At 37.8% G+C, this 12,616-nt stretch overlaps 1 protein-coding gene across 1 annotated transcript; it reads right to left on the bottom strand.

The window, feature by feature from the left end:
- Positions 1-2,505: 2,505 nt before the first annotated feature.
- On the bottom strand, positions 2,506-11,932 carry LOC139716573 (ASNSD1 upstream open reading frame protein-like). Its single transcript, XM_071628103.1, has 5 exons — positions 11,806-11,932; positions 9,567-9,620; positions 8,111-8,186; positions 6,988-7,075; positions 2,506-2,857 (listed from the first exon to the last, which is right to left on the bottom strand). Exons 1-4 carry the CDS (start codon positions 11,857-11,859, stop codon positions 6,993-6,995), a joined length of 267 nt encoding a protein of 88 aa, XP_071484204.1. The 5' UTR covers positions 11,860-11,932; the 3' UTR covers positions 2,506-2,857; positions 6,988-6,992.
- Between the last annotated feature and the right edge of the window lie 684 nt (positions 11,933-12,616).

Below are 12,616 nucleotides of genomic sequence, written 5' to 3'. Positions count from 1 at the left end.
GGCATAATTAATGTCCACATTTCTATTCTCTCACATTGACAATAATACCTTTCAAGTTTGCTGACATGGAGTTTTCAAAACAGAAGATTAAAATGTGAAGACTGGCTCTCAATTTGCAGTGGTCCCAGCCCCCCTGGGAATGGGACCATAAACAAACTTGAAAGGACACTCATCATTGTATTTAGTCACAGAAGTGTATCATGTATTATACATGTAGTATTGTGCCTAGTGTATTAAGACATTTTTTTCCCTTTATTTCATTTCTTTTATTTTTTAGATTCTCCTATTTGGAGCCTCTGGGTCTGGGGGAGGCATTTTATACAAATATAATATGTGACCATGCATCACAAACTGAACAAAAAGTCACATGACCTGATTTCAAGTGAGGACTTCAAAATAGGTGAAATGGGTCAACATGGTCAAGTTTTTCATTTTTTCTGAAAGAGCAATTCTTCCACATTCTGAAGTTTGGGATCATAAAGCAAACAGGAATTGGTGTTTTTAGTGATTTTTCAAGAACACCTTTTTTTTTTTTTTTTTTCCAGAATAGAAAGTCTAGTGTGATTAGGTCTGTATTTATAAGAGTCCCCTTTTCATTTCTTACAAACTCTTTACACTCTTTACTTTGAACTCAAATTACTCTTGACAGGAGGACGCTACTGCTTTGGAGGTTGGTGTCAGTCATGGACAGAATGTGTTCACAGAACATGCTTAATTTCAGCTTAATCTGATAAGCCCTTTATTGTTGTTGCTATGGGGTTTTACATCCTGATTTTTGTCCCATTCATGGCACAAAAAACGGCTTGGTAAGATTAAGCGCTTGAATAGACCCTCACTTCAGGGCCCCTTTTCTCATTATGCACTTTTCCCATTCATGGCACAAAAAACGGCTTGGTAAGATTAAGCACTTGAATAGACCCTCACTTCAGGGCCCCTTTTCTCATTGTGCACTTTTTTGTGTTCTAATATTTAGATAGGTTGTTGGGAGAAGTGAGTTATACATCATTTTAAAGTTTAGAGTCTGCTCTTTCACAATCTGCATTAACTATTAAATAATCCATGTCTGGCAACTTTCTGTGGGTTTGGTGATGCAGGTTCACATACATTATATTACTGTATAAAGCTGTTTATTTTCACATACAGATATCTTCACGAATGAGCAAGTCACAGACATTTTCACGAGATGTCGTTTTCGCAAATTGACACCGAGGCCATTGTAAGTGCACTGGTAGCCTAGTGCATGGCGACATTTTCGTGTGTTGTACAATTCGCGGTCCAGCAGTGATCCGCAAAATTCGCGACAATTAATAAAAAAATAACAGCTTTTACAGTACTCTAGTTTGGTGACAAATTTGACCATGCACTTTCACGAACGTGAGTTGGAATCTTTTATCATTAGAGTGGTCCAAGCTCTACTAGCAGCTGCTACCAGGCTGATGAGACTGTTTGTCCTACCACTATTGGTGGGTACCAGGGAGAGAATGCCTTGTTAGCAGATTCTGATCAATGAGCTTCATCTTGAATGGGAATGCCTCATGTCTGTTCTAAACATTTGCCCATTATCCAGCAAAATGAAAAGAAGACACACTACTGTAAATAGGATATTTTATTTGTGGCATGAAAATTTCACAAATTGGAGTTGATGGCCTTTCTCGCAGCATGAAATTTTCGCAAATTGCCACTGGCATCCAATGCATATTGTGTAGGCAAGAACTTTCGAGTGCATTTTGATTTCGCAAATGTTGGCGCTCGCAAAATTCGTGAAATTAAAATGCATGCGAAATTCGCGAAATTAAAATGCACACGAATATTCCTCGTTTTACAGTATCTGATGGTATATCCATAGAGGACCAAGGAAGAGAGTTGTTACAGTCAATCCAGGAGAAATCATTGGCCTACTTGTAAATAGAATTGAGAATGAACAGAAAAGATAACAAATGCCCAATAAAATCTACAAATCCAAAAGATGTAGACAGTATATCTACAATGTACTGTGATGAGGACAATGTCTTCAGCTTGACTTTCGCAGATCAAAGTAATGCTCTAAACAGGTGATAACCACACCAGCTGTAAGGCATACATGATATGAATATGCTGTACCAGTAATAGAAAGTGAAACTTTTGGCACAAGTGGCTTGGCAGCTAAACTGCAGGTTGCCAATATAAATCTGAAGAGGCAAATACATGCACTGTAGTGGGGGCGCTGTGACATATATAATGGATAAGTCTCTTGACTTTTAAACAGAGTACCAAGTCTGAGTACTGCCAAGTGCTTCAGATATGTCCTTGGATGAGATGTCTTCACCCATGATGCTGCTCTTGACCCAGGTGTATAAAGGGGTACCTTTAATCTGATAAGCCCTTTATTGTTGTTGCTATGGGGTTTTACATCCTGATTTTTGTCCCATTCATGGAACAAAAAACGGCTTGGTAAGATTAAGCGCTTGAATAGACCCTCACTTCAGGGGCAATGCTTGGGGTAATAACAATGGCAGGGTCCTCTGGTAGAGCAGTGGCAACACTGAAGATGCTACCCTTGGTAAACAAAACCATCATATTATATCAAAATTGTCAGGAGATATCAAGTGTCCATTTCATGTAGATGGGAAGGTGACAGAGATCCATCGCTAATGCACACGTTTCCCCTGAGAGTTCAAGTAAAGCCTACGTGTGAACACAGAAGTCTCATCACAGTAAAACCAGCGAGGGAGGCAGACATACACGTTGGAGGATCGCCTCAGCCTACTACTGGTGGATTCTTCTCCCCGGCGCTGCAGTACCATGGAGCAGAAACCTGCCACAGACATGTTTGCAGAATAAGGTGTTCATCTTTAGTCCAATTTGGACATCATGATTTCTACAAACGAGAAAATGGAAGAAAAAGAGATAATGAAGAAGGCTATTAAAGAGTTGTTCATTTCACAAAGGATCTTTACAAGCTGTGGCCAATAATCATGAACTCTTTCAACTTTCTATACAGACAATTGCTTGAGCATTTTTTTTAAAGGTACTATTTACCATGGGGAGCAGTGATTCAAAAAGTGCTTGAGATATCAAATTTGATGCATATGTGTAGGTCAGCTGTATTAGGAAACATCCTCCGAGGCCCCCCCCCTCTACGTTCCGCGCGATATATGGCTAACGCGAAAAGCTATCGCCGCAACTTTTCATGACTTTTTTCTTTCGAGTCTCCCGCATCTTTTGACACCAAATTTGCGATGCCCGGGCGCGCGGTTCCGAAGTTGTGCATACATATGTATGTGCATGTCAGACCAAAAATTGCTCAAAAACGTGAATTTGTGTACAATTTCAATGCAAACTGTGCTAACAGGCAAATTTCATAAAAGCATGATTATTTAGGGGTTTTATTGATTAAAATCAAATAATAACATATTTTCTTGTTCGGAACAATGTCGCGGACAAGTTTCATTGAAAAAACAAAGAAAAACATAAAGTCAAAAAAACAGAGAAATACATAAGAAATTCAAAAAACAATAAAATACATAAGAAATTTTTTCTGATGGCACAATTTTTTGTCCTTATATTTGCTCAAGACACTAAAAAGAATATTTTCACAAAAAATGTGCCCATTTTGAGCTTTATTTAGTGATTTATACCAAATTGTCTGATTTCATGCATCATGATGCATAAATTAGCATAATTTAGCATAAATGATAATTTTGTGAAAATTTAACTTCGTGGTACTTTACATTACATCATAGACAGTGTGTGTGCCAATTTTCGATCGCGCAGTCGATGGCCGAGATCTGGAGGAGGGGGGGGGGGGGGCCTGGGAGGCCCCCCCCCCGGCTCTATGATCTACCTAAATAGCCCGGCCTAGTTATGGTTAACATTAATAATGCTGATTCAAATTTTTACACTAGTTGTTTCTATCCCTAACTCACATTTTAGAACTATTTTGAAGCACTGAAGCTGGGTTTTTGTTTCATCTGCAAATGGTAAATTACGCTTTTCATATTCAGATTTCTAAGGACGTTTGAAGAGTATCAAGGCTGAATAATATGTCTGAAAAGATAAAGGTAGCTCACTAATCAATTAGTAACATCTGATGGCCTCTTACTCAGATAATGGAAATTTATGTGTTTCTCTTTGTGTAGACATGAGTTACATGCAGCTGTACCATGCATTTGATTTAGCTTTAACATGACTGCAGTTTCACTGGCATGGCATTTGGGAGGAAAGTCTTAGGATAATATCATTACCACGGTAACTTTGTGCACCCTGTCAGTCCCAGCTGATGTGTATGATTTTAATGCAATTGTGCCAACAATGTCCTGATTTAGATTGTCATTGTAACTGGCAGTGTCAGTCACAGTATTCACAATCATCAGAATGAAATAGTACAGTGTAGGTACAGTGTAGTAGCGGTAGAAGTAGTAGTAGCAGTAGTAGTAGTAGTAGTAGCAGTAGTAGTAATCGTAGTCATACATTGTATATAGTAGTACTCCTACTACTACTACTACTACTACTACTACTACTACTACTACTACTACTTCTGCTACTACTACTACTACTACTACAGTGGACTCCCATTATAACGAAGTCCTCGGGACCTGCTGTTTTCTTTCGTTGTATCGGAATTTTGTTATAACCGAACAGATAAACAATAAAAACACATGGAGCGGATTATGTTACAGCCTGAATTTTTACTTCGTTGTAACCAGAATTTTGTAATATCTGTGTTCGTTATAATGGGAGTGCAATGTACTACTACTACTACTACTACTACTACTACAGTGAAACCCCGTTATAACGAGGAACCGCTTTTAACGAGGTGATCGCGTCGGTCCCGTTTTCCTTTGCATGCAAACCTATGGCAGAACAAATCGGTTATAGCGAGTTCGGTTATAACGAGATTCCGGTTATAACGAGGACAATTTCGGTGCATCATGATAAAGAAAAACATGAGCAATTTGATCGGATATAACGAGGTTCCATTTCTTGACTAAATTGTCGCTTTCAAACACACGACAAACGAAACATTGAAAACCGAATTCCCGTTATCCACGTCTTTTTCCCGTTTTGCAGAGAACCGTTCCTTCCATTTTTTCTCCTAAACCACGCAATAAGACACAAGAATGCCTTCCGATGTTCCTACTGAATTATTAAACATAATCATACGATTTTCTTTTTCGCGAGATTCGCGTGCGTGACGAGGCGAAAAAAAAAAGATAACGCATTCAAAAACTTTTCATGTAGCGACATTTATGGAAAAAAAGTGGACAATTAGAATGCGTGTGCAACTCATCATTATATCCTTTCCGTTTTTAGTTCCAAATTCTAGTTCTTTTGCTGGTTAGCAAATATGAGTGTGTATGATTAAAGCTGAAATAATTAATGAAATCATCGCGATCCCGCCGAGTGACAGTAGCGTAAAATTACTAAAAATTTTTGAATAACGCATGTTAACCTACTTAATCGGTGTTCAGAAAAAAACAAACAAACACACACATTTATTTAGAATTTAGTATTTATCTGATAATTTAAATATGAGTGTGTATGATAGAAGCTGGTTGAATAACTGGTGAAATCATCGCAACCTCGCCGGGTGACCGTAGCGTAAAAGATAGTTGAATAACTTAATCGGTGTTTGCAAATAGAAACAAACGCATTTAACAGTTCAAGAACGGAATCGATGTACAAATCGCGAAGAAATTTTCGGAAGAAAATAAAGAACGCATTTTTAATCCCTTTGGGCGCAACGATCATACCTGTACATTGTATAAATTTACAGCCGAAATGATTCATGAAATTATCGCATTCCCGCTTGGCACTAACAGCGTAAAATACCTCGCAAGTTAACGGTAAACAACGCATGTATATTACCCTCAAATCATCGCGATCTCGCCAGGTGAAAGTAGCGTAAAAAATTGAATGAGGCATGCTAACCTAAATCAGAAAAAGAAACCAACGCATTTATTAGTTTGAATAGATCTGGGTTTGTTCATTATTACAATTTTAACACTGCACTTCACAAAGAAGATTTTTCTTTCTTTTAGAAAGGTCTACCAGGTAAAGATTTGCGTAAAAAGGATCACAACCTTCCACATTCAATCCTGTCGCATATTTTTCAAGAACGGATGTACAAAACACGAAGAGATTTTTGGGAAGAAAATAAAGAACGCATTTTTAATCCCTTCGGGCGCAACGATCATACGTTGTACAAGATAACAGCCGAAATGATTCATTAAATTGTCGCATTCCCGCTGGGCACTATAAGGCTGATAAGGCCTGTATGTTACTCTATCTGCGCTGGTGCTTAGAAAAACTTCACAAACAAGAATTATCACAATTAAGATTGAACTCATTTCAGCTCCTACTTTTTGGTCTAATTCACAAATTAATTTCCCTTTATTCTCTCAATAATAATGATCCATAATTGTGTAATAACAACGCAAAGGATGTCCTAAAGGTTTCATTTATGGGTATATGATGTTGTGCTTAAATGTTTTTCTTTGTTTTTGATGTGTACGGATATAACGAGGTACCGGTTATAATGAGGTAATATAGTCGGTCCCACGGACCTCGTTATAACGGGGTTTCACTGTACTACTACTACTACTTCTACTATAGCACTACTACTACATTATGTAGTAGTAGTAGTAGTGGTAGTAGTAGTAGTAGTAGTAGTAGTAGTAGTAGCAATAGTAGTAGTAGTAGTAGTAGCAGTAGTAGTAGAAGTAGTAGTGGTAGTAGTAGTAGAAGTAGAAGTAGTAGTAATAAGTAGCAGTAGTCGTAGCTGGAAAAGGAATAATAACACACATAATATTTATCCATTATGATTGATCGATTAATCCATTTATCCAAGAATCCATCCACTGATTGATTGCCAACAGGGACTAGATGTGTACTTTGCAAGTACTTGTACATGATTGTGGAGGTTATGCCACATCAGTACGTCTATTGACATCAATGAAGATATTTATATATTTCAATATTTTCACCAAAAATACACATTATTGTCACCTGTCTCATTTATTTGCTCCAGGAGATGATTGATGTGTACTTCTCTGCCTCATAGCGGTCTTCTCTCTTTCCAGTTTCTCTATCTTTTCTGCAGATATGGAATAAATGATTGAAAAAATACAATTCTCAAAAGAGTCCACACAAACGAACATGTCATAAAAAAACAACATTCTAGCAGAGAGAAAGGAAGAAAGAAACTGTTTATCATTCAACTCTTCATCTCACTTTGAAAGTGTAAAGTTTCTTGAGCAAGTTTACAATATCACAACCCTAAAATCTGGAATAGTTTGATGAAAGATCTGCAGGGTTGTCCTGTTGGTGTTTAGAAATTCTCAAGAGAAAGCTCTTCTCTGTGATTGATAATTGTCTCTTGTTTTGTATGCACCTACTGATTAAATCTTACTGTTTGAAATTTGTTACAAATCTTATTTTGTTCAGCTGTAGCATGTCAGACTATCAGCAAACCATTTTTTCTCTCTCTTGAACTCTTCAATTTACTGTCAATTCATATACATAGTGGGCCTTTCTTTGATCCATGCACATTGTGCATTTGTTTGTTTTTGTAGTTTCACTTTATTTACACAGTGCGTATGTACTCCACAGGGAGAATGACCTTTGACTACTGTAAAAGTGGACATTTTTGCAGTGTTGAAATTTTCGTGCAACCTGAAACTAGCGTGAAAATATAAACATGCGAATATTTTTGCTTGCCGTATGTTTCCAGTGGTTGATGTGGTTGAAGTATTCCAAAGCTTGTTCCATCGTGTGTGGGAACTGTCATTGGTTTTGTAAAGTGTTGTTGTTGCTGTTCTTGTTCTTGTTGTTTTTGCTCTATGTATGATATCTTAGGATTGTACATCAAGCCTCGATGTAAAAAAAAAAAAAAAATGTACCAAACTACTGTAAAATAAGGAATGTTTGCATGCATTTTCATTTTGCGAATTTCGCGAAAGCCACGATTCACGAAATCAAAATGCACGTGAAAGTTCTTGTCTACACGATATGCATTGAATGTTAGAGGCAACTCTCGAAAATTTCATGCTGCGAAAAAGGCCGTCGGCTCCAATTCGTATAAACTTCAGGCTGCAAAAATGTAGTGTTTTACAGTAAACTGAACTCTTACTTCTGCACTCATCTTGACAGCGCCCTCTGGAGGCTAGGAAGAAGACTTGGCTGTTTGGCTGCTGCTGATAGACAGTCTGGACAGGAAAATTAACAGCAAAATATGAGATAAGTGTGTGTGTGTGGTGGGGGGGAGGAGCAATCTAATAATGCACAGCACAATTATAATCAACAAAGTAGGGTGGTCTGAGGAAAAATAAAGTAGAACAAACTTATTGTTAGATGAACACTTAAGGTGAACTCTTGATGTATGAGCAGATTTTTATGACAAGAAGATAATATTGAAAAGCTTTGCTTTATTCATTTCAAAATTCACTGGAGAAATTCAGATGACTTCAGGCAAAGTTGTGACAAGTGGAAAGTAAAACCAATTTTTCATTTTATAACTGAGCGTAAAAATGTCAAATTGCAAGATATGTAACTTGCAAGTCACTGCCTGAACTTTATAACCAGTTCACAAAATTCCAGAGTGGTTCATGGAAAAAGTTGCATACTGTTCATGGAAGAGAGTTAGATTGATATCATTAAAGGACACCAAAACCCAAAGAGAAATGTGGATTGAGGGAAAGCAGCAACATTAGTAGAGCACATCAGCGAGAGTTTGAGGAAAATCGGACATTCGATGCAAAAGTTATGAATTCTAAAAGTTTTGGTGTTGGAACCACTAAATAAGGTGACTACTTGAGTTAATGTACCGACAACAATATATACAATTGTACTTGTACAGAAAATATAACGAAAATTCAACATGCTTTCAATTTTCTAGCGTAATGAAAGAGCACTTGACTAGCTGCTCTTAGAAAGCAGGGGGTATAATTACTACCCTGAACATGTCAGTATCAAGTTGATGGAATGGGTAATTTTCATGAAAAATGAATTTTTGTGGAATTCTCTTTATATTTTGTATATCTCTTGTCCACACATGACATCATGAACTCTATTATCCTATTTTATGCTTAGTCTCCTTATCCAGTCATTACAACACCAAAACTTTAAAAATTCATAACTTTTGCATCGAACGTCCGATTTTCCTCAAACTTTCAGTGATGTTATTCAAATTCAACAAAACATCTCGACGGAGGAATTTGTTGAATTTGAATAACAAAGCAGTACCCGCTGCATGCTATAAGGATTAGAACCAACAATTGCTGTCGGGCGAAAGCTCGGTGGTCTAGTGGAGATGACGCCTGTCCGGTGATCAGGAGGTTGTAGGTTCGAATCCTGCTCGAGTATGTACGCCCATGATTTTTTATCATGGCTACTACTAAAACACTGATCAATTCAGTGCTTATTTACATCGATGTAGGGCAATTTGTCAATCAGTTGCAACTTTCACTGATGTATTCTACTAAATGTTGCTGCTTTCACTCAATCCACATTGCTCTTTGGGTTTTGGTTTCCTTTAAAGCTGTTGTATATGTTTGTTCAAACATCTTACTAAAATAAAATCAACTTACTGCATTTTTCCTCAAAGTAGAGAGCTCATCCTGAAGTACCTGCAATTCTCGTATCTGAAATTTGCAAATTATGGACGTTGATGACTATCAATAACAGTATCTTGAACAAACAAATTAATATTTTCACATCACTTCAAAGCCAACTGTATTTTACTCACAATTTTGTCCAAATACCACAAGCAAATTGCTAATAGTTTCCAACTTCAAGGTCTTGAATTTGAATTTCAAATCTTGTAAATATGACTGTACAATCGTATGTAACCAAATCTATTTAAAAACATGTAAAGAAGAACTATCCCTGTCATCAAAATTATCTTAATATTCATGTTTCATGGGTGCCCTTGAATGATCTGACTGGTAATTTTTAACCTGTTTAAGGCAAGTCCAGGGTTTACTTGAGCAGTACTCAGACAGGTGTATACAATGTAGTCCTGAAACCTGTGTTGCAGCAAAGCAGCTGCTCCTAGAAATGGGTTTATCATCCAGACTCTCACAACAGGTTAGGGTTAAGTCGAACATTTTGAGTTTTGCAATCAAATTTCCTGAAAGTAATCCCATAATATTCAACGAGGGGTTTGCAGAATGTCTCTACAACATGCTCAAATTCTTGTGCAACATCCTCAAAAGCCGGCAACACGCTATGCAACATCCTCAAGAATTTGCAACAAGCTCAAAATAAAATGTATTCAAACATGTGCAAAACATGTGCAAAACATTAGAAACATGAAACTACATTCATGTACCTGGTACGTGTACTTTGATATTTGTGTGCAAAACATGAGAGAGAACATTGAATGTAAGCAACACAAAGAGATAAGCTGCGAAATATTGCACACTACGTGCTCGTGATATGTGCTCCCCCTGCGCACACATACAATTTCTGAAATATTCTCAGATTCTGAGCTTGCAACATGCTCAAATTTCAAGATGTGGACCACCCCGATATTTAATGTGACTAAATAAATGCTTGAACTCCCTTCATTAAAACTTTAAAAAAAAAATCTAGTACAATAGAGTACAGGATATTACAGACCATATTTTTTTCTAAAAGTTCCATACTCCCTCGATGCTTTTGTACATGTGTAAGTTCATGATATTTCAGATTATGTACAGTAAACCCAACTGCATGCTGCAAGGACTGGAGTGATAGGCCATTGGTTTACAGGCAACAAAATTTCAGCTACTTCACCTCCACACAGCATCAGCCTATGTATGAGGGGGATGGTGCTATGGTGAAGCCCGACTTGTCAGTTAAACATCACCAAAAAAAAAAAAGGAGGAGAAGAAGAAGGAGAAGAAGAAGAAGAAAAAGAAGAAGAAGAGCTTACAGAAGTTGTTAAGCATTGTTAAAGCAGGCTGGTGAAGCTCTTTGGGCCCTGTGTGACACTTGATGACTCACAGTGATGGCTGCTACTTCTTTGTAAACTGTGGCTTTCCACAGAAAAAAATATCCTTCTAAGAGATAACTTCTTAAAAAAGCGGGAACTGCAGAATACCCCATCAAATTGTTCTATGCATGTGTGCTGTTCGGAACACCAAAATTTATCTAGGGTGTATGGTGAAGTAGTTGCTACTCAGTCGCCACGTCTGCACTCAAGCATTGCCGCGCCGCCGCGCCTGGCGACACTCACGCCAGTAATCGCTCGCATTTCAGCATTCGCATGGGTCGTTTGACATCGCATTTAAATCCATGATTTTAGATATGATGCCTCAAACCGATTTTGCTCAAATTTCGTGAGTAACTAGGAAACTTGTGAAGCTTTATGGACATAATCAAGCAAATTGCCGCAGTCCTTTCATTTTCGCGTTGCATTGCAAAAAAGCGTGGAGACTCCTTATAAGGGGTGCCCCGGGGGTTACTTATAAGGGGGACGGGGCCGGGTTACTTATAAGGGGGACGGGTTACTTATAAGGAGGGGCCCCCCTTGTGAGTGGGTTTCCCGAACTGAGACTTCTCTGTAAATTGTGGCTTTTCATTGAAAAGAAATCCTTCTAAAAGATAACTTTTTTAAAAAGCAGGAACTGCAGAATACCCCATCACATTGTTCTATGCGTGTGTGCTGTTCGGAACACCTAAATTTATCTAGGGAGTCTAGTGACAGCGCATGATTGCCAATAGCTGTATCACTCACACAAATATACATGTATGGGGCTGAAGCACACTATAGTATACGCACTCGTTAATTTCATCACTCCAAGAAATGGAAGAATAAATCCGAATTTTGCACATCAAGCTCACCTGTCTGTCAACATAAACTATCTCAGCAGGCTCATATTCTACTGCCGCAGACATTTTGCCATGAAACGTGTGAGACCGGACCTCACAGCAGCCACCAGATTTGACCGAAAGATCGGTCTGTATCTGTCCGTCGGTGAATGTTCCGCGGAGACTGACTGTACTCGACTGCGTCTGGCTTCACGGATCCCCAGGCCCTCCGGAGGACAGCGTTAATAGTGCAGTCGGAAAGGGGGGTTCCCATGCACCCCAAACATATATTTTTTTAATCTACTTCATCTAGACCTATTTTGTGCGTAGATTTCAAAAATGCAATGTTAACAGGTCAAAGCGTGTCTCATAGTGGTAAAAAATCCGTTTCCATGGTAACGCATGGTGAAAATGTCAGTATCTCATAAAAATACATGTAACTTTGATAAAATTGTTCAATTATCATGGCTTTGGTATCAAATTAAAGAAAATGAAATTATCTATACGATGATACCAATTATATAGGGGGTTATACCAATCTTCATATTAATTTTGAGGCCAGAATTCAATTTTTTCACATTTTTTTTTGCAAAAATGCATTTTTACCATAATATTAATCTATCTCTAAATCATACCAAAACAAACTCAATTTGTTTGAATATTCTTCAAAATTATACCAAATATGTATGTAATAAAATGTGAAAATTTCGTAGATATTGCTCAAATAACAAGAAAGTTACGGCCATCCAAAGTTGACATTGACACCTGTCAAGAATTGGTCAATAATTTCCAGATGGATGATGATGCGCGCCCTCTATTGTGGAGAAATAAGCAAGCTTGCTTG

This window comes from Diadema antillarum, unplaced genomic scaffold (assembly GCF_040938485.1).
Source record: "Diadema antillarum isolate AM-2024a unplaced genomic scaffold, OU_Dant_1.0 scf00000067, whole genome shotgun sequence".
Taxonomy (NCBI): Eukaryota; Metazoa; Echinodermata; class Echinoidea; order Diadematoida; family Diadematidae; genus Diadema; species Diadema antillarum.
This window is presented reverse-complemented; position numbering and strand designations above follow the sequence as displayed.

Excerpts from the sequence above, each read along its gene's own strand:
- LOC139716573 (XM_071628103.1), bottom strand. The coding sequence starts at position 11,859 with ATGTCTGCGGCAGTAGAATATGAGCCTGCTGAGATAGTTTATGTTGAC. Across the intron at positions 9,621-11,805 it reads TAGTTTATGTTGACAGACAG|ATACGAGAATTGCAGGTACT; the intron begins GTGAGCTTGATG and ends TGCAAATTTCAG. Across the intron at positions 8,187-9,566 it reads CTACTTTGAGGAAAAATGCA|ACTGTCTATCAGCAGCAGCC; the intron begins GTAAGTTGATTT and ends TTTCCTGTCCAG.